Source organism: Aedes albopictus, chromosome 1 (assembly GCF_035046485.1).
Source record: "Aedes albopictus strain Foshan chromosome 1, AalbF5, whole genome shotgun sequence".
In the NCBI taxonomy this organism is placed as follows: Eukaryota; Metazoa; Arthropoda; class Insecta; order Diptera; family Culicidae; genus Aedes; species Aedes albopictus.
This window is the reverse complement of record NC_085136.1, coordinates 114,149,344-114,168,270: the sequence shown is the minus strand read 5'-3', so window position 1 is coordinate 114,168,270 and position 18,927 is coordinate 114,149,344. Positions and strand designations below refer to the sequence as shown.

At 43.9% G+C, this 18,927-nt stretch overlaps 1 protein-coding gene across 1 annotated transcript; it reads left to right on the top strand.

Moving 5' to 3' along the window:
* The first annotated feature begins 9,316 nt into the window (after nucleotides 1-9,316).
* LOC109414103 (trypsin beta-like) lies at nucleotides 9,317-10,810 on the top strand. The gene is made up of 3 exons (XM_019687852.3): nucleotides 9,317-9,470; nucleotides 9,534-10,054; nucleotides 10,108-10,810. Exons 1-3 carry the CDS (start codon nucleotides 9,431-9,433, stop codon nucleotides 10,714-10,716), a joined length of 1,170 nt encoding a protein of 389 aa, XP_019543397.3. The 5' UTR covers nucleotides 9,317-9,430; the 3' UTR covers nucleotides 10,717-10,810.
* Nucleotides 10,811-18,927: the final 8,117 nt, after the last annotated feature.

Genomic DNA, 18,927 nt, shown 5'->3' with positions numbered 1-18,927 from the left:
GATTAGAGAACATCACCGCTTGCGAGTCAGCTGCGTAGTCGCCGGCTAAGAATAGGACTACTAACCTGTGCCGAGGAATGAGGAATCGAGAGAGAGAAAAAGATGCTCAATCGTTAACAGAGTCTGTGGGGTACCTCGGCACCTCCTATAGTATTTCGTCCCTTTAAGGAACCGGTAATACCGCGATAATGCAGGGCGTGGTGGACCTCCTTGCTACTCGTGGGACTAAGCATAAAAAATTTAAACAAAAATCAACCAGGAGGAAGTGGTAGTGGCTAGTCACAAGAAGTGGGTTAGCAAAGTCTACGGTAAGGAGAAGTGATTAGCTAGGAGCGGGAAGCTGCCCACCCAGCTTCAACGTGGGAACTTCGGCAAGCCTGCCGGTGGAGGTGTTGGATGGATGTGGTTGTTGAGAGCCATCAATAAAAAAAGAGTAGGACTGCCCGCAATCGAGGTGGCTGAGCAGTAGCTTGGCAAGATCATCGACTTTGCGTCCACGAAGTCCAACATGAGCAAGGACCTGAAGACGGCCTTGTTGTGACTTCATAAGTCGATGGACGATGCCAATCAGGAACACGCGATACTCGCGAAGACTGCAGCAGCGGCGAAACCTGTGAAAGAAAAGGATACGAATTCTACCCAGACGGAGTCCTTCGCTTTCGCAGGTAGTCAAAAAGGTGTGGTGGATGCGACTGCTCGTGACAAGCATTCGCAGAAGCGGGCGGGGCAGCCGTCAGATGAGGAGCTGTCTGGCGGTGCCAGCGAGACAAGGTGTATACTTACCCCCGAAGGTCGGCAACAATGCCGGAAAGTCGGACCCCAGCCAGGGTTCCCGGAATGCTAGGAAGGGTGCGACCGTTGGTGGGCCCTCAGCAGCCACAGAGTAGGGCTAACCAAGAGGAGGACCCTCCTTGGACTATGGTAGTGCGGATGATGAAGAAGACGAATCCGCCGGTAGTAGTATAGGACGCCAAGCCAAGGCGTAGGAGGGTACGTGCCAAGTGCGAGAAAGGCGACGCGCTCGTCATCAAGATGGAACAGGCCAAGTACTCGGACGTCTTGAAGGCGTTGCGAAGCGACGCCAAGCTTGAAGGTCTGGGAGCCGACGTACGCAGTATTAGACGTACTTGTACGGGCGAAATGATCCAGGAGCTGAAGCGCGAGAAGAATCACAAGGGCGTCGCCTACAAGAGGCTGGCAGAAGAGGTCCTTGGTGATGGAGTAGAGGTGAGGGCTCTGACACATGAGGCGACTCTGAAGGTCAAAGACATTGACGAGATCGCCGAAGTGGAAGAGCTCGTCACGGCACTGCGGCAACAGTGCGATGTGCAGGTGGCCGCCACAGCTGTTAGGCTACGGAGGGGGTTAGCAGGGACACAGATAGCTTTGATTCAGCTACCTGTGGCGGACGTTAAAATGTCCGTTAAAGTAGGGCGAATAAAGGTGGGCTGGTGCGAATGTCACCTAACATTCCACGAGCCAGAAAAGGTTTGCTTTAGGTGTCTGGAACCAGGACACAAGTCGTGTGACTGCAAAGGCCCTGTGTAGGCGATGTGGTCATAAGGCCCAAAGCTGCACAAGTCCACCCATCTGTATAATCTGTACCGGGAAATCCGTGAACAACAGATATCCAACGGGTGGTCCAAGGTGCTTGGCCTTCAAGGAAGCCGCAGTGAACAAATGACAGTAGTGTAGGTAAGGCAGCTGAACCTGAACCACTAAGACGCGGCTTAGCAACTGCTTTGTCAGGCTGTTTCAGAGTGGGGCCGGATATCACCATCATAGCGAACCCATACAGAATACCCACCGGCAACGGCAATTGGGTCGCGGATGGGTCCAAAAAATGGCGACGATATGGACGATGGGTAAATACCCCATCCAGGAGTTAGTGTCTACTACCTATGAGGGCTTCGTGGCCGCCAAAATAAACGAGATCTTCTTCTGTGGCTGTTATGCGCCACAGCGGTTGCCGATCAAGTAGTTTATGCAAATGGTGGATTGTATGAAAACCGTGCTATCAGGGCAGGGCGAGGGCCGGTAGTAATAGCGGGTGACTGTAATGCTTGGGCCGTGGAACCAGCGGGGTCACATCCTGCCAGATACACTGTCCATACTAGATGTCTGGTAGAGAAAAAGGCGGCTAGGCCAAGGTCAAGCCCTCACAGCTGGAAGACATCATTCTTCGCGGACGAGTTTTTTCGGGAGGAACTCCACCATGACCTTCTTGGTTGAGATCAGGTGGTGACCCCCTTTAATAATTATCAAAAGATCTGGGGCCCACTAATTTGGTTAGAAAAAGATTAAAAAAAATTATGAATTAATTAAAGGAAACCGAGTTATTTGGCTTAGTCAGAAATTAAGTATGGGTTTTTCATTCGACACTCAGATTTCGTAATCAAAGATGCATTCAATTTGAGTCGTAGCTTAAATATAGTGGCGCAGCTAAAAAGAATTTTTTTTCTGAAAGTGCTTTATACTAAAAATTTTTTGCTACAAATTATGGCTCTTGGGGTGGCGGTTAGGGGTTTGGTATGGTTAACCCCAAAACACTTCTCTATAGGTATTTAGATTTCCGAGTCCCAAAATGTTTTCAGTCTCCAGAAACACTTACAAAAATTGTTTCCATACATGAGTTGCGTTCTCTCTAATGTAACTAATTGCGGTTGCCACAGCTACCGTTGGCTGAGGAGAGGGTCACAGAAGGTGACCCTTCCCAGCGGCTAACGAGACTCTGTATTTACCATCAATCCTAGGGTCGGCACGCTTATCCTTTCTATTTCGCGGATTCAGGAAAACACTTGGATTGCCTTTTTCATACTCCTTTTTATGTATTTGGTATTTGTGCACTTTCTCTCTTTCCCTAGCTCTCTACCTTCACTCTACTTCCACCCACTTTCTTAATCTAATCTGATCTTTTTCTTCCTTCTTCGGGGCCCCTTTCTCCTGCTGCTATCATTCACCCCTCCTCTCCTTCCTCATCGATCTTCTTCTTCCCGTTTGATGCGATCTTTATCGCCCAATCGAAGTTTGGGTGGGCGTAGAAGGTGGGACCTTACACCCCTGGTTTAGATGGCGACGAGCTGGTAGCGATGCTCTCGCGTGCGTGTGATACGACAATGAAGCGGGACTGACTGCTTGCGGTTCCAGCCCCTGAAGAAAAGTGAAGAGCGAGAAGAAGAACCTAAGAAGAAAAGTGATCGCCCGAAGGCCAATCAGGCCACGGAGAAGAGTTCGGTACTGTTTTTTGTCGGCGAGAAGAGGCACAGTTGTTGGGTTGTGAACAGCGGTGCTAGCAGCCACATGAGCAACGGCAGAAGTGTGTTCGCCTCGCTCAGTGAACCCGGCCGGGTGCGGTACCTGTTTTTTTCCTTCTAAACCGTAGGGGGATAATCTGCTCAACAGACACCCTAACAGAAGGTTAGGGTAGTGTAGGTCTGACAGGCCATCTTCTACAACAAAAGTAAAATCCAGGACTACTCTCTCCTCGTACCCACTAAACCATTCCTATGCACGCAGAACTCGATGTACACAGCGCAACGAGTAACTTTCACGCAGCGACCAAAAAGACAAAAGAATTTTCACGCAGATTTGTGTAACACCGGATCAACACAAAAAATGTGCTGATCCGGTGTTACACAAATCTGCGTGAAAATTCTTTTGTCTTTTTGCTCGCTACGTGAAAGTTACTCGTGCGCTGTGTTGTTTAATTTAAGGGTGTGGTCGCCAAACCCTACGTCTCTCCGGAACCACCAAGAAGGTATTGCTTCAGAGAGGGGCTAGTGCACATCGCACCCACAAGGTTAGCTGCGTAGCCTGCAGCAACGAACATCGATGACTCGCTTTGGAGAGTCCATCACGGTAGCATGCTGGCGCTTAGCCAGTTTCCCGAGTGGTTCTCGCCACTCCCTTTGTCCTCGGAAGGCGGGCAGAATCAATCCCGTCCGCGCCCTACTGCTGAGCGGACATCAAGAACTGATGCCCACATGCAACCCGATCTGACCTGTCCGCAAAGGAAGGGTATCACTACACTTCAGGCCCTATCAGATGCATCCGTAGGTTGCTGACGGCAGGGTCTCCACCTGCCCCAACCCTTGCCGGGGACCCCTTTCCAACCGCGGTACCTGTGTGCTGACTGGTGTTGACGACTGTGGCGGTGTAGTGGAGGTTACTCTCACGGAAGTACTTTTTGTGCCCTCGTTGACAGCAGTTTGATTTCGGTGGCTATGTTGGCTGCTATGGACTTTGTGGTGATTTTCGGCAAGGACTCTTGTAACATTTGTGATCATTCGGGGCTAGTGAAAGTTAAGGGCGCCCGATCAGAAAACCTGTACCACCTGAAGACTGTTTCAACACCAGTGGCACCGGCGATTCTGCCTCCGCCTCCGCGATCCGTCGAGTGAAAACAGAATGGACAAAGAGAAGCTAGTGGCTGATATGAAGCTGTAAGGCACCATGTTTGGTTGATTTGGCGACGGAGAAAATCACCATTACTCGTGACGCTAAATTCCTAGAATTCGATACTCACTCTCGGATTGTCGAGGGAACCGATACGGTGAACGATAGTGTGGGATGGTTTTCAGCACATGACGGTGGACGTGCGCAGCGACCAGTGGTTGAACCGGTATTAGACTGGCCGGATGACGGTGGGACTGAGGACGAGGCGTCCGACGACCCCCGAGCAGTCTTCCCACGAACTTAACACATGTTCAACTCCAGTCAGCTAGGTGTTGGCATAAAAAGCTGTCCGAAGTGCTGAAGCGAATTGGATTCGTACCGAGCTCCGCTGACCAATGTCTGCACATCGCGATCGCTGAGAAAAACGGATGGGTCGTGCACAGGAAAAAATAATTAAATTTAAACGACATGTAACGTAGTAACTGTGAATTTACACGAGTTTAAACGAATAAACGATTGAAAATTGAGTTGAATTAGATGCACATATTTTGAGCATTAAAAAATACTCAGTTTCATGTTTGCGTTTATAAATACATTGAAAAGCATACGATTTCCCGTTGAAGAAGCTAGAAATTTCAATAATCGTGTAAATTTACACGATCACTCGTTTAAAACTCAAAATACAAATGGCGTCCCTGGGTTTAGTTTTGTTTTGCTGGCGATCGTAAGAGTTGTTTTTACGGAAAGCACCGAAAGATGCGCTGTTTATAAGTTGTCGTGTTTTTGAGTGATTGAGTACGTAAATACAAGAAACCATAAGTTGAACGAGTGCGTGACATCGAGTGTGGATCACAGTATTGACAAAAACAGCGAAAATAATCGACAATGGCGCCTCCAACGGCAGCTCCCGCGTATCTTCCGGTGCCCCGTTTTGCGATGCGCTTCGCATCGAGAACAACATTCATGGCGCAGTTTATGGTAAAACAGAACAAAACTAAGCAGCTGATGTTTGATCCTTTTGTGAAGGGACCGTATTCTAGACAAAAAGGCATCATTAGGAAATCTTGGGTAGTGCTGGGATGCAATCCAAAGCTGTAAAAATACAGCTACGTGATTAATGAACCCATCGTTTAAATTTAAACGAATTTAATTTTTTTTTTATTCTTAACGTTTATTTGTTTAAGCTCTTTCGTCCAATTAGGCACTGCGTGAGCTGAATCGTATTGACATATGATCTACACTTATTATAGCACATAGTCTAATATCTTTACAATGTGGTATCTTTGCATCGTCTATTCATTTCTATTTTAATGCCGATTACAGCACTTCTACTTTATCATCGTAGAAGGGTGATCGCATACACTGCTGCTAATACAACTATAGTCGTTCCTTTCACTCTCTCAGTTCCCAGCGAAATCCAAAGCGTAGTCCGTTGAGGTGTTGCCAATTTTGTCGGTTACCATTGTTCGGGTGTCTGGTTTGATGTATACAACATCAGAGAAAATCAAGTGTCTCAGTCGCTGTCCGATCGCCGAGATGGACGGCCGTCCGCAAAGCCCAGTCCTCCGTGCTGTATCATCCAGCGGCTTTGACGAGAAGTTGTTCAGGGGGCTGGGAATTTAACCCATGACCATCCGCATATAAAGCGAACGTGTGATGCACTACACCACGTGGCCCCCCGAATTTAATTTTACACGACTCAATTTACAGGTCGTGTATTTTTAAAACAACATTTAATTTTGCGTTTATTTCGATGCTCCAAATATGTGCATCGAAATAAACGCAAAATTACACGAAAATTTTAACTGTGTGTATCTTATTGTCTATGTGGACGACATGCTGGTTGCTGGAGGTGACAAGGAGGAGCTAGCCCGCGTCTACGGCCAACTGAAGGAACATTTCGACGTCAACTGTCTCGGAAACGCAAAGCATTTTCTGGGCTTGGAGATTAGCAAGGACTTGGACGGTGTATACAGCCTGAGCATGCAATCGTACATCAAACGGATAATTGCAACGTTCGGCTTGAAGGAAGGGAAGCGCGGACGCCGATGGACCAAGGCTACCTCAAGGACACGACCAGCAGTGAAGCAATGACGGACATTACTATGTACCGAAGTCTCGCGGGTGCTCTAATGTACGTCGCGGTCTGCGCACGGCTGGACATCGCCGCTAGTGTCGGCATCCTAGGGCAAAAATTCAGTGGACCATCCGAGAGAGACTGGACAGCGGCGAAGCGGGTGTTTCGTTACTTAAAAGGCACATCCGATTGGAAGTTGATGCTCGGTGGATCGGGCGGCGCTGATCTCGAAGCTTTCACCGACTCCGACTAGGCTAGACATCCACTAGATTTGATGTCTTCTTCGCAGGAGGAGCTGTCTCCTGGGCGAGCCGGCGTCAGGACTGCGTCAGCCTCTCGTCCATGGAAGCAGAGTACGTGGCTCTGGGCGATACTTGCTGTGGATGGGCGCCGGAGGTGCTGTGGATAAGGCGTTAGCTAGAGGACCTGGGCGAGAAGCAGAAGAAGGCTACCGTCGTATATAAAGACATTCGAGGTTGTCTGGCTTTTGTACAGTCCGATAAAACAAGCAAGCGATCAAAGCACATAAGCACCAAAGAGTACTTCATCCGTGACATTTGTGAACGAGGAGTGATCAAGCTCAAGTACTGCCCCAAGCGAAGTGATGCGTGCAGGCGTTTTCACCAAATCATTGGGGAATGTGAAGCACCGTGGCTTCGCTACTTCTATCGGTCTTCAAAGCAGCCGAGGGAATACCTCTGATGAGCAGTGTTAGAAGGTAAAGCAGTGCACCTCTCGTCACTCTACACACAAATGAGCAACCAAACATACCTCATTATCGAATATCATTGTAACCGAAACTATAGTTAAACCGATGTAAACAGACTGAAACCGAATTATACATTTAGCAGAGTAACCGCGTTTTCATTTGCGTACTGAATTCCGTGTCCGTTTCGGATTATTTCCTCCCAGCCGACGCAGATCCACTGTCAAACCTGTCCGCTTTGACCCACACCATAGGGCACTTGCTGGCTTTGTTTAGTGTGCCCAACAGACCCTTTGATTTTGCCGGTAACGCTCTGTAATGAGAATCGCGTTACGAAACGTTTCACAGCAAAATCAAATGGGTCTGTTGGGCACACTAAACAAAACCAGCAAGTGCCCTATGGAGTTGACGCTGTCGAGAAAAAACATCAACGTTTTGGTTATTGGTCACTGCTTCCACTTCTTGGTGTTCACTGTAGTTAGAAGAATTCCAGTTCCTCGCAAACTACGCTGTACGTGGCGAGCTGGTTGCACTGAACATCGCCACGTGAATCAAGTAGACCTGCACTTCTGCCTGCTAATTACTTATTGAAACCAAAATGCTTGGTAACTTATTTGACTGGCTTCCTACGGCTTGAACTAGCACAACTTATGAATGCGCTCAGCGAAATGGATCACATTACATTGGCACTTCGTTATGACTTTTGTCCTACGTCTATATTGTGTAGACCTGTTCACTTTTTTTGACCTACCCCTGTCACATCAAATTATCAATCCACATGCAAAAACAAGGCTTCAGTCCAAAAATGAGCCAAATTGATGAAGGTTTAGAGGTGTATCAAATCAATTTTGTGTTTTTTCGAGTATTTTCACGAAAATGTACTTCAATATCCAGAAAATTGCACCAAAAAGATACCGAAAATACCATCAAAATATAGTTAGGGGCTGTCCATAAACCACGTGGTCATTTTTTTGGGACTTTTTACCCCCCCCCCCCCCCCGCGTGGTTATTGGTCCATACAAAAATTTTTATTTGTCCATACAAAATGGTCATTGGCCGAACCCCCCCCCCCCTCATGACCACGTGGTTTATGGACAGCCCCTTAGAACAATACTCTACAACTTTGCCGAAGACACTACGGTGTTTAAATTGCGTATTTCAAAGTTATTCAACAATGTTCGTTAAAAAATCATTAAAAAATACAATAGGGGGATTCACTTAACAGCGTAAACTGATTATACTGATTAAACGTCGCGATCACCAAGGCAATCTTTGATTAGTTCATTCGCAAAATCATGAAACATTTCAAATAAGCAGAAAGTCATGGCTTACGCAGCAATTTAATCTGTTTAATGAGTACTCCTAATATTTTTGCGAATTTTCATGTAAAAGTAATGTTATTTTACATTGTTTTACGTGACTAATTTAATGAGCTATTGCTTCTATGTGTTACGAACATTTCGTCCAACGGTGTCTCCGGCATCTTTTCTCGGAGCAATTTTGTGAATTTCTGAGTAAATTTCTGTGAAAACGGCTAAAAAAACACAAAATCGATTTTATACACCTTTAAATCTTCATCAATTTGGCTCAATTTTGGACTGAAGACTTGGTTTTGCATGTGGATTGATAATTTGATGTGTCACGGAGAATCGGAGAAAAAAGTTTCAAAGTGAACAGATCTAATATTGTGATTATGCCTGACATTACCCACCCCTAGTTTTGTGTTTGCCAAAACTTAAGTTATGTTACATGTTACATTGCAAACTGTGGTAGTTAACCCTCCGGTATATAAACACAGAATGAAATATGTGACTCCAAATATAAATTTCAGGTCGATGAAGACGTTGACGGAGAATCCGATTGAAGCTGATGATTAATGATTCACTAATAATGTATTTAAAAGGAGAAATAGCTGTTTTAAGTTTCTGTATGTCATTATGCGTTTGTTTTCGATTGAGCTGTTGATTTATGAATAATTTAATGATATAGTATTATTCGAAATATTATAATTTGCAAACGAGAATAACTGATTAGTATAACCAAAAATTTCAACCGTTACACTCGTTACATGCCTTCCCGAGACATAAACCTATTGGTATCGATTCCACGGCTTCTTATCAATCATTGCGAAAAAGCAGATAAGAAAGCTTATTGATACCGGCAACCGGCGGATTTCAAAAACCTGCCCATCACAAAACGCTCAGTTGCTGTTTGACAACGAACCGTATCGGTACGAAGGCCACAGAAAAAAAATGTGGCGTTTCGAAGTTTATTTTATCGCACTTGCAATCGGTAAGTCGGATTTTGGATATGCTAATCTCAATCCAAACATTCACGTGATAACATTTTTTTTAGCGACGATATCCTCCCAGCCTTTTAATGGAACTGCGGGTCAGAATGGAACCATAACGAATGTTACTCATATCACTCACATCACCCACGTGCAGCATGTTATCCATGTTCATAACGGAACGAACCTGACGGTTCCGCAGCCGTTCGATTCCGCCAACAGTTTACCACCGCTTGCAACGGTTCCCACTCAACTACCAGCGATGAGTAACCCCAACGTGACCTTGCCGATGCCTTTCAACCCGGAAAACGCTCTACCCCCTCTGGCCACGACTCCACCATCGGTAATATCTGGGATTCCGCTGTACAAACATCCGCACTACGATTCGACCGGCAAGCCTTTGTGGTTCCCTCGCATCATCGGAGGCACTCCGGCCACCCTAGGTGAATTCCCCTCCAAGGTATCGCTGCAAACTACACAGAACTCAGCACACTTCTGCGGTGGAACGCTCCTCTCCTTAAGACACGTCCTGACTGCCGCGCACTGCATTACCGACATCCAGGGAATTCCGATGAGTGCTTCTCGGGTAAGATCTCCTCGTTACATCTGATTTCAAATAACCAAACAATAACCTTTCAGATCCAAGCGATGGCCGATGACCTGAACGTGCTTCCCAAAATGGGAAGTGCCACGCGACAGGTGCGTCAGGTCAAGTCTTTAAACATCCACGACAAGTACAACCCGACGACCTTGGCGAATGATTTGGCCCTAGTCAGCTTGGTCAGTGAGTTTACCAAGACGAACAGCCTGTACCCGTCGAAGCGTGCTTCTAGTGCGCCACCGCCCGGGCAGCTTTGTAGCCTTGCCGGATGGGGTGTCGTTGTGGAGAACTCTCAGACTATCAGTCCCTCGCTGCAGAGGGTCAACCTGGAGGTGATTTCGTTCCAGCATTGCAATGCCGCTTATCAGGGGGCGCTAGTCAAGGGCATGATGTGTGCCTCTGCTCCGGGGCGTGACGCCTGTCAGGGGGATTCCGGTGGGGCGCTGATTTGTCAGAATCGAGTGGCCGGAGTGGTTAGCTTCGGGTCCGGCTGTGCGCATCCCACATACCCGGGAGTTTACATGGATATTACTCATTACGAGAAGTGGATTGGGAAGGCGTTGAGTGGGGCGCAGAGTTTGGTGCAAGGGGCTTCCTTGACCTTGCTGGTAGCATTGGTGGTGACGGTGAAAAATTTTCTAAACTGAGCGCAAAATTTGCTTAGTTAGCTGTTGTTAAATAGTTATAAAGTCTAGATATTTAGATAGAAAACTAATGCTCAAAGTAAAGTTTGAAAAATTAGATGTTATTGATATTGTTTTATTGCGTGAACATATTTATCTATCAATTCATATAAAATTCCCATACGTAATAATGTGTTTGGCTGACTGACAATTGGCCGAATGATAAGTGGCAGAAAGGGCAGTTGGCAGAATAGCATTTGGCTCCGGGAATAGTGTTTGATGAAAATAATGTCGGTTATTGATTACGTTACGCCTTTTATAAAAAAAAACTGGTAAAACACCTATCAATCGTTCTTGTTATAATTCTTCAGATTGCTTTTGCTTTCTATTTGCTTTTAGGAAGATTTCAAATGTGTTTTGAGACTTTTCGGAAAGGCTTCAGAAAGTATCAGAAAGGTTGACACTGATGCCGACACTACTGATGCTCAGTGGCTCTCAAGAGAGCTTCAAAGGCATTTCAGACGTTTCAGGTGGTTTCAAAGAGGCTTTAGGGAGTTTCACGGGCCCTCAAGTGAGCTTCAAAGAGGGGCTATGGAGGATTTGAGGTGGGTTTCAGAGACGTTTCAAGACATTTCGGGGGGATTAACCAAGACTCTCGTGGGTTTCAGGGGCTTCATGCGAGCTTTAGAAGGTAATCATGGGGGCGGAAGATGTGTTTCAGAGCGTGTTTCGGGGGCTTCACAGGCTTTTGGCTTAGCTTTAGCGGGGTTTTCATACATGTTTCAAGGTGATTGAACGTATCTAAAGGCGATTTTGCGGTCCATTACAGTCATTCGGGCTAGATTCAAGGGAGTTTAAGGCGTTCTCCACCTTCCTAGTCGACAACCTCTAATCCAACAGTAGCCGAGAATATCTTCAACTCTACACTGCCCAAGGGCTTGGTCATTGAGAGTAATTGAAATTTATTGCCATCAAATGCAGTATACTGGCATCATGCAGCTTCTTAAAGTTCCATGCACCATCTGAGCATCTCATATATCATCTAAGGATTTAATTAACATATGAAATACAGGCTTCATTTTGCCATATCGTACAACAAATTGTATTCCATGTACCTGATCCATGCTGGCTTCCGTACCACATCAAATTCTTTGCACCATTTTTGCAATGCTTGCACCTTGGACCTAATCACACAATGTTGAGCATCACTGAATTATGGTGGCAACTAATGCACCACTGAGACATACAATTTCTTAGTATCCCATGCACAACCATGATGTTCTCAGAATCATTTAGGCATCCATGCAGATCTCACGCATCATCTTTTAACTAATTAGTGATGTCAGCACCATATTTGCATACCATGCACCATTTTGGCATTTTGTATTCCAAAACTGTATTCCATGTACGTGAAACATGGTGACTATGGCACCACATTGAATTCTAAGAACCATTTTTGCAATTCGTGTACCTAGTCATACAAAATAACGAGTACAACTAAATAACGGTGACGACGAATAGAGCACACTAGCATCATGCACCTTCTTCAAAGCTTTCAATGCACCATTATGATGTCCGAAGAATCACTCTGGTATTCACGCATTATGCTGAACTCATGCAATGACTTTTAATTAACTAGGTATCTATGATGTAGTAGATATGCACTGATATGCACCATCATGAAATTTCATGCACCATCAGAGTTTTACAAGCCCCATTTCAGCGTTTATCATAACATCTAGACATCTAATGCATCATTATGGCTTGAGCATCACTTAAAATTCTTTTATTTTGTATTCTATGCACAATTTTTGCAATTCGTGCACCTAACCATGCAACATATTGATAATCTTTGAATAACAGTGACAACTGATGCACTGCCGTTCTACGCCCACTTGTCCCATGTTATATGGGAATCCCATATAACATGGGACAATTATGCGTAGAACGGCAGTGCATCACCTAGCATCATGCGCCTTCTTCAAACCTTTCCATACACCATTTTGACATTCACTTTATCATCTAGGCAGCTTATGCACCATTATCATGTGGATAACATTTGAATCCCATGCACTATTTTGGCATTTCGCATACAAAATAGCATTCCATGTACCTGGAACATGTTGATTTCCGTGCCACATTGAGTTTCCTGCACCATTTTTGAATTTCGTGCATCTACATATGGAATATGTTGAGTATAATAGAACCATGGTAATACCAATGCACCATACAGATGCAGCTCTTTTGCATTCCATGCATCACCATGATGTTCACAGAAACTTCTGAGCATCATCTCATGCGTCATCTAAGGATTAAATTCACATTTGAATTTCATAAGCTCCTTTTTGCCATATCGTACACCTCATTGTATTCCATGTACCTGATCCATGTTGACTTCTGCTCCACTTTAAATGCTATGCACCATTTTTGAAATTCTGGCACCTTCGTCTAATCATGCAATGTTGAGAGTCACTGAATCATAGTGGCAACTAATGCACCACTGACACAAACATTTTTTTTAATATTCCATGCACAACCATGATGTTCTCAGAATCATCTAGGAATCCATGCTGATCTCATGCACCATCTTTTAACTAATTAGTGATGTCTGCACCATATTTGCATAGCATGCACCATTTTGGTATTTCGTATTCCAAAACTGTATTCCATGTACCATTTCAGCGTTTATCATATCATCTAGGCATCTGATTCACCATTATTATAAAATAATTTTATTTTGTATTCTATGCACCATTTTTTTCAATTCGTGCACCTAACCATGCAACATGTTGATCGTCTTTGAATAACGGTGAAAACTGATGCAGCACACTAGCCTCATGCGCCTTCTTCAAAGTTTTCCATGCACCATTTTGGCATTCGCTATATCATCTAGGTATCTTATGCACCATTCTGATTTAGATAACATTTGAATTCGATGCACCATTTTGGCATACCTGGACCATGTTGATTTCAGTGCCACATTGAGTTTCCTGCACCATTGCACGAATTGCAAGTGCACCTCAATATGGAACAATTCAGCTTCTTTGTATTTCATGCACCACCATGATGTTCACAGAATCATATAGGCACCATCTCACGCACCATCTTTGGATCAAATATGTGTTCAACTGCAAAATCATGCACCACCGTTAAATTCCATGCACTACTAAAGCTTTTTAAGCGTAATCGTTGCGTTCACTATATCATCTAGGCATCTATTGCACCATTATGATGTTTCGTACCTAAAAATAGCATTTCATGTACCATGACCCATGTCAACTCTAATGCATCATATTGACATTATGCACCATCTTTGAATGCCATGCTCCATATTAGCATTCCGTGCATCATCCCAATGATCTCAGTGTTTTCTAGGGATCCTTTACACCACGGTGATATCATTACCTATATTGCCCCACGTAATTTGATTTTTATGCAGCAACTGATTTTAACACCATCATTAAATCCCCTGCTTCTACTTAGCATTCTATATATCAAATTGTAATTACTTGCACACATGCACTATCTTGACGTTCCCTTGACCGTTAAGGTATATAACGTACCATACTCATATCACACACCTTTTTAAATTCTCTGCACCTTCTTGGTGTTCATTCATTGTATCATCCGCCACAATTTTATTACCATTTTTGTAAATCGCGCATCAAAATAGCATTCCGTGGATTATTTTGAAAATCACTCTACCACCTCGAGGAATTAAGAAGAGAAATCCCTGGAGAAATATCAGGAGGAATCCCTGGAGGCTTGAAAGAAGCTCTCAAAAAGTGCTAGACAGAATTTCCAGATGGAACTCCTAAAGGAAATGCTGGAGAAATGTTTGAAGGAATTCCCTGGAGGAATTTCAGGAGGAAACCCTGAAGGCAATCATGTAGGAATCCTTAAAGAATTTCCTGGATAAATCCGACGAGGAATTGCTGGAAGATTTTTGGGACGAATTTCCGGAAAAATATTTCGAGAAATTCTTGGAGAAATTCCTGGAGGAATTTCAGGTGAGGTTCATTGACAAACCCCTGGAAGAATTGCTGAAGTAAATTCTGGAGGAATCCCTGGAAGAATCCTTGGCGGAATTCATGGAAGAATTACTGGAGGCATTCCTGAAGAATCCTTGGAAGAATACCTGGAGGTTTCCGTGAAAGAATTCCTAGAGGAACTTCTGGAAGAATGCCTAGAGGAATTTCTGGAAGAATCCCTGAAGATATTTCTGGAGGGACATTTGGAAGAGGCTCTAGAAGAATTCCTGGAGAATTTCATTGACGAATCCCTGCAAGAATTTCTCGAGAAATCTCTGGAGGAATTATGAGAAAAATTCATGCAGGTATTCCGTGGAGAAATTCCAGGAAGAATACCTGGTGCCATTCCTGAAAGAATCATTGGAAGAATTTCTGGAGGAGTCTGCGGAGAAATTCCTGGATAAATTTCTGGAGAAATGCCTGTAGAAATTTCTGGAAAAATTTCTGGGTGAATTTCTGGAGAAATTTCTTGGAGGAGGACTTCCTGTAAGTTTTTTCTTTTTTTGAGAAATAATTAGAGAAATTCCTGGACAAATATTAAAGGCTTCCTGGAGGAATTCCTGAAGGAACGTCGGAAGGAACATCTCGAGGAATTTCTGAAGAAACTCGTGGATGAATCCGAAAAGTTCCGGGAGAAATTACTTTAGGATTTTCTGGAGGAATCCGTAAAGAAAATATCGGAGGAATTTCAGCAGAAATTCAGAGAGATTTTTTTGGAGGAATTCCTGGAGAAATTCCTGGAGGTATTTCTGGATGATTCCTTGGAGGTATCCCTGGAGGAATTCCTGGAGGAGTTCCGTGAGAAATTGATTTGAGATTATTTGGAGGAATCCCAGGAGGGATTCCTGGAGGAAAATTCTTTAGGATTCTCTGGAGGAATTCTTGCAGAAATTCCTACAGGATTTTCTGAAGGAACCCCTAGAGGAATTTTAAAAGAATTTCAGAAAAAATATCGATATGGGGTTTATTCTTTCCTGAAGAAATTATTTAAGAATTTCCTGGAGAATTTCTTGGAGGAATTCCTGGAGGAATTTCTCGAGGAATTCCAGGAAGAATTCCTGGAAGAGTTCCGGAGAAATTCCTTTAACTTTTCTGGAAGAATCCCTGGAGGAATTCCTGGAGTATGGAGTAATAATAATAATAATAATAATGATATTAATAATAATTTCTAAAGGAATTACTGGAGAGTTTTTTGAGGAATTTCTGTAGAAATTCATTAATGAATCCCCGGAAGACTTCCTGAAGAAGTTCCTGGAAAAAATCCTGGAGAAATTCTCCAGGAATTCCTCGCGGAATTCCTCGAGAAATTCCTGGAGGGATTCTTGGAAGAGTTTCGCGAGACATTTCTTCAGGATTCTCTAGAGGAATTCTGGCAGAAATTCTTAGATGATTTTTCGGAGAAATCCCTGGAGGAATTACTGGAAAAAAATTGATGAATTTCTTGAGAAATTCGTGGAATCCTTGAGGAGGAATTTCTTGAGGAATTCCAGGAGGAATTCCTGGAAGAGTTCCGTGAGAAATTCCTTTAGGATTTTGTGGAGGAATCTATGGGGCAATTTCTGGAGGAATCCCTGGAGCAAATATTGGAGGAATTCTGGCAGACATTCCTAAAAAAATTCCTAGAAGAAATTTCAAGAGGAATCTTTGGAAGAATTCTTGGAGGATTTTTTTGAGAAATTTCTGGAGAAATATATGAGGCTTCCGGGAGCAATTTCCGGAGGAATGTCTGAATGAACTCTTCATTAATGAATCCCTGCAGGAATTCCTGAAGAAATTCCTGGAAAAAATCCAGAAGAAATTCTTGGAAGATTCCCTGGAGAAAATTCTCGCGGAATTCCTCGAGGAATTCCTAGAAGAGTTCCGGGAGAAATTCCTTTAGGATTTTTTGGAAAAATCCGTGGAGGATTTTTTTTAAAGAAGGAGGCTTCTTGGAGGAATTTCTGGTGGAATGCCTGGAGGAACTCATGGGAGAATTTCTTAAGGAATATCTGGAGGAATTTCTTCAGGATTTTTTTTGAGAAGAAATTCCTGAAAAAAAATCTTGGATAAATTCCTGGAGTAACCGTGGAGGATTTCCTGGAGGAATTCCTCGAGGAATTCTTGGAAGAGTTTCTTTCTTCTTCTTCTTCTTCTTTTTACTTGGTGGTGCTTTTCTTTTGCACACACACCTCCTAATGGACCGGCACCGCAGGCCATATGTCCAACCTGTCACTATTTATACTCCGTGGAGTTTACAAAGTTTCTTCTTTATCGACTGTTTTGGTATGGTACAGTGAATTCCTGTTAGTTCGTAGACTTTTACAATTCTGTTTTACCGTCCGGAGACTGACTTTACTTTTATAGTCCGTAGACTTCCCCACTCACCCCTGGAGGGGTGGGAATTGAACCCATGACCTTCTGATTCATAGTCAGAAGCCCAACCACTACGCTAGATCCCCCCCCCCCACCACACACACAGACATTTCTTCAGGATTCTCTGGAGCAGGGGCGTTTAATTTCGTTTCAATGATACACTTTCATGCAACATTTGAATGAGTCATTTTATCCGTTTGACACACTATTCGAGTCTTTCTTTTCGCTTCGGAAAACGTTCTCATTCATTGTAGCACTCGGTAGTCTTTCTTCGGGGTGGCGTTGCTTGTGCTTCACTCGGCAGATCAGTAGTGCCTCACTCTTGCGCGTTAGTCTCTCAATGGTTACGGGCGCCGGTTAATTGCGTTCCTTTTTCATAAAACACAATGATCATTCTATTGGCGTGAACCCGAGTAAACCACAATTTGAAAAATTGTTTTAAATAGTGTTTTTAGCACATTGAAATTTTTCAATGACCCACAATTGAAACGAAAATCCAAAGTGTTTCACTTCAATTTTCAAGCACATTGTTTCAGTAGCAATAATGAACGAGCGTGTTGCAGTGTGAGTTATTGTTCGTGCAGTTGAAAATCGGCATTTTTGACACGCGAAAATCGATTTGTCTCCTAAACCGTGTGTCGGACGTACGTCGGGCACAGTGCGCTAGATAGAGGGCCAGGTCCGCTGTCCAGCGCACTACGTCCGACGTTAGGTTTCACGTATGGATCTTGAGAAAATTCGATTGTCGGCTGTGGGGAAACTTCGGGTTTCAATCGCGACGACAATATGAAGCATCGCAGCAGTCCTGTCGCATGGGAAACGATTTGCTACAGCTTTCGTGCGTCATGTTTTCCTTTCGAAATTGCACGTCCCTGCTCTGGAGGAAATCTGGCAAGAAATGCTAGAGGATTTTCTGGAGGAATTCCTGGAGGAATTTCTTAAGGAATTCCTGGAGAATTTTTAGGAGTTCTCCCTCGAGAAATTTCTGAAAAAAATCCTGGAGAAATTTTTGGAGGAAATTTCGAGGAATTCCTGAAGAAATTCCGTGAGAATTTTTTGGAGGAATCCATGCAGAAATTTCTCGAGGATTTCCTGGAAGAGTTCCGTGAGAAATTACTTTAGGATTTTCTGGAAGAATCCGTGGGGTAATTCCTGGAGGAATCCCTGAAGGCAATATTGAAGGGATTCTAACAGACATTCCTAAAAGATTTCTCCTAGAAGAAATTTAAGGAGAAATATTTGGAGGTATTCCTGGTGTATTTACTATTTCCTTCCTATTTGAGAAATTTCTGGATTTCTGGAGAAGAATTTCATTAATGAATCATTGGAAGAATTGCTGAAGAAATTTCTGGAGAAAATGCTGGAGAAATTCCAAGAGGGATCCGTGGAGGATTCCCTGGAGAAACATCTCGAGGAATTCCTGGTGGAATCCCTGGAAGAATTCCGGGAGACATTTCTTCAGGATTCTCTGGAGGAATTCTGGCAAAAAATCCTAGAGTATTTTCTGAAGGATTCCCTGGAGGAATTCCTAGAGGACTTCTGGAGTTGGATTTTCGGAGGAATTTTTGAGGAATTTCTGAATAAATTTATGGATGAATTACTGGGGGAATTCCTGAAGAAATTCCTGAAGAATGTCCTGAAGGAATCCATGTAGGAATGTCTCGAGGAATATCTGGAAGAGTTCTGCACGCTATGGCCAAAGGAAGGTACTAGATTATGAACACAAACTAGATTCCCTCATTGAAAATGTGTTTCAAATGTTCAGATTTTCAATGATATTGCTTCAGAGTCGAAAAGTGTTGCAAGTTATCCCATTTGACGGTACATTACATAGATTGACAAGGGACCCAAA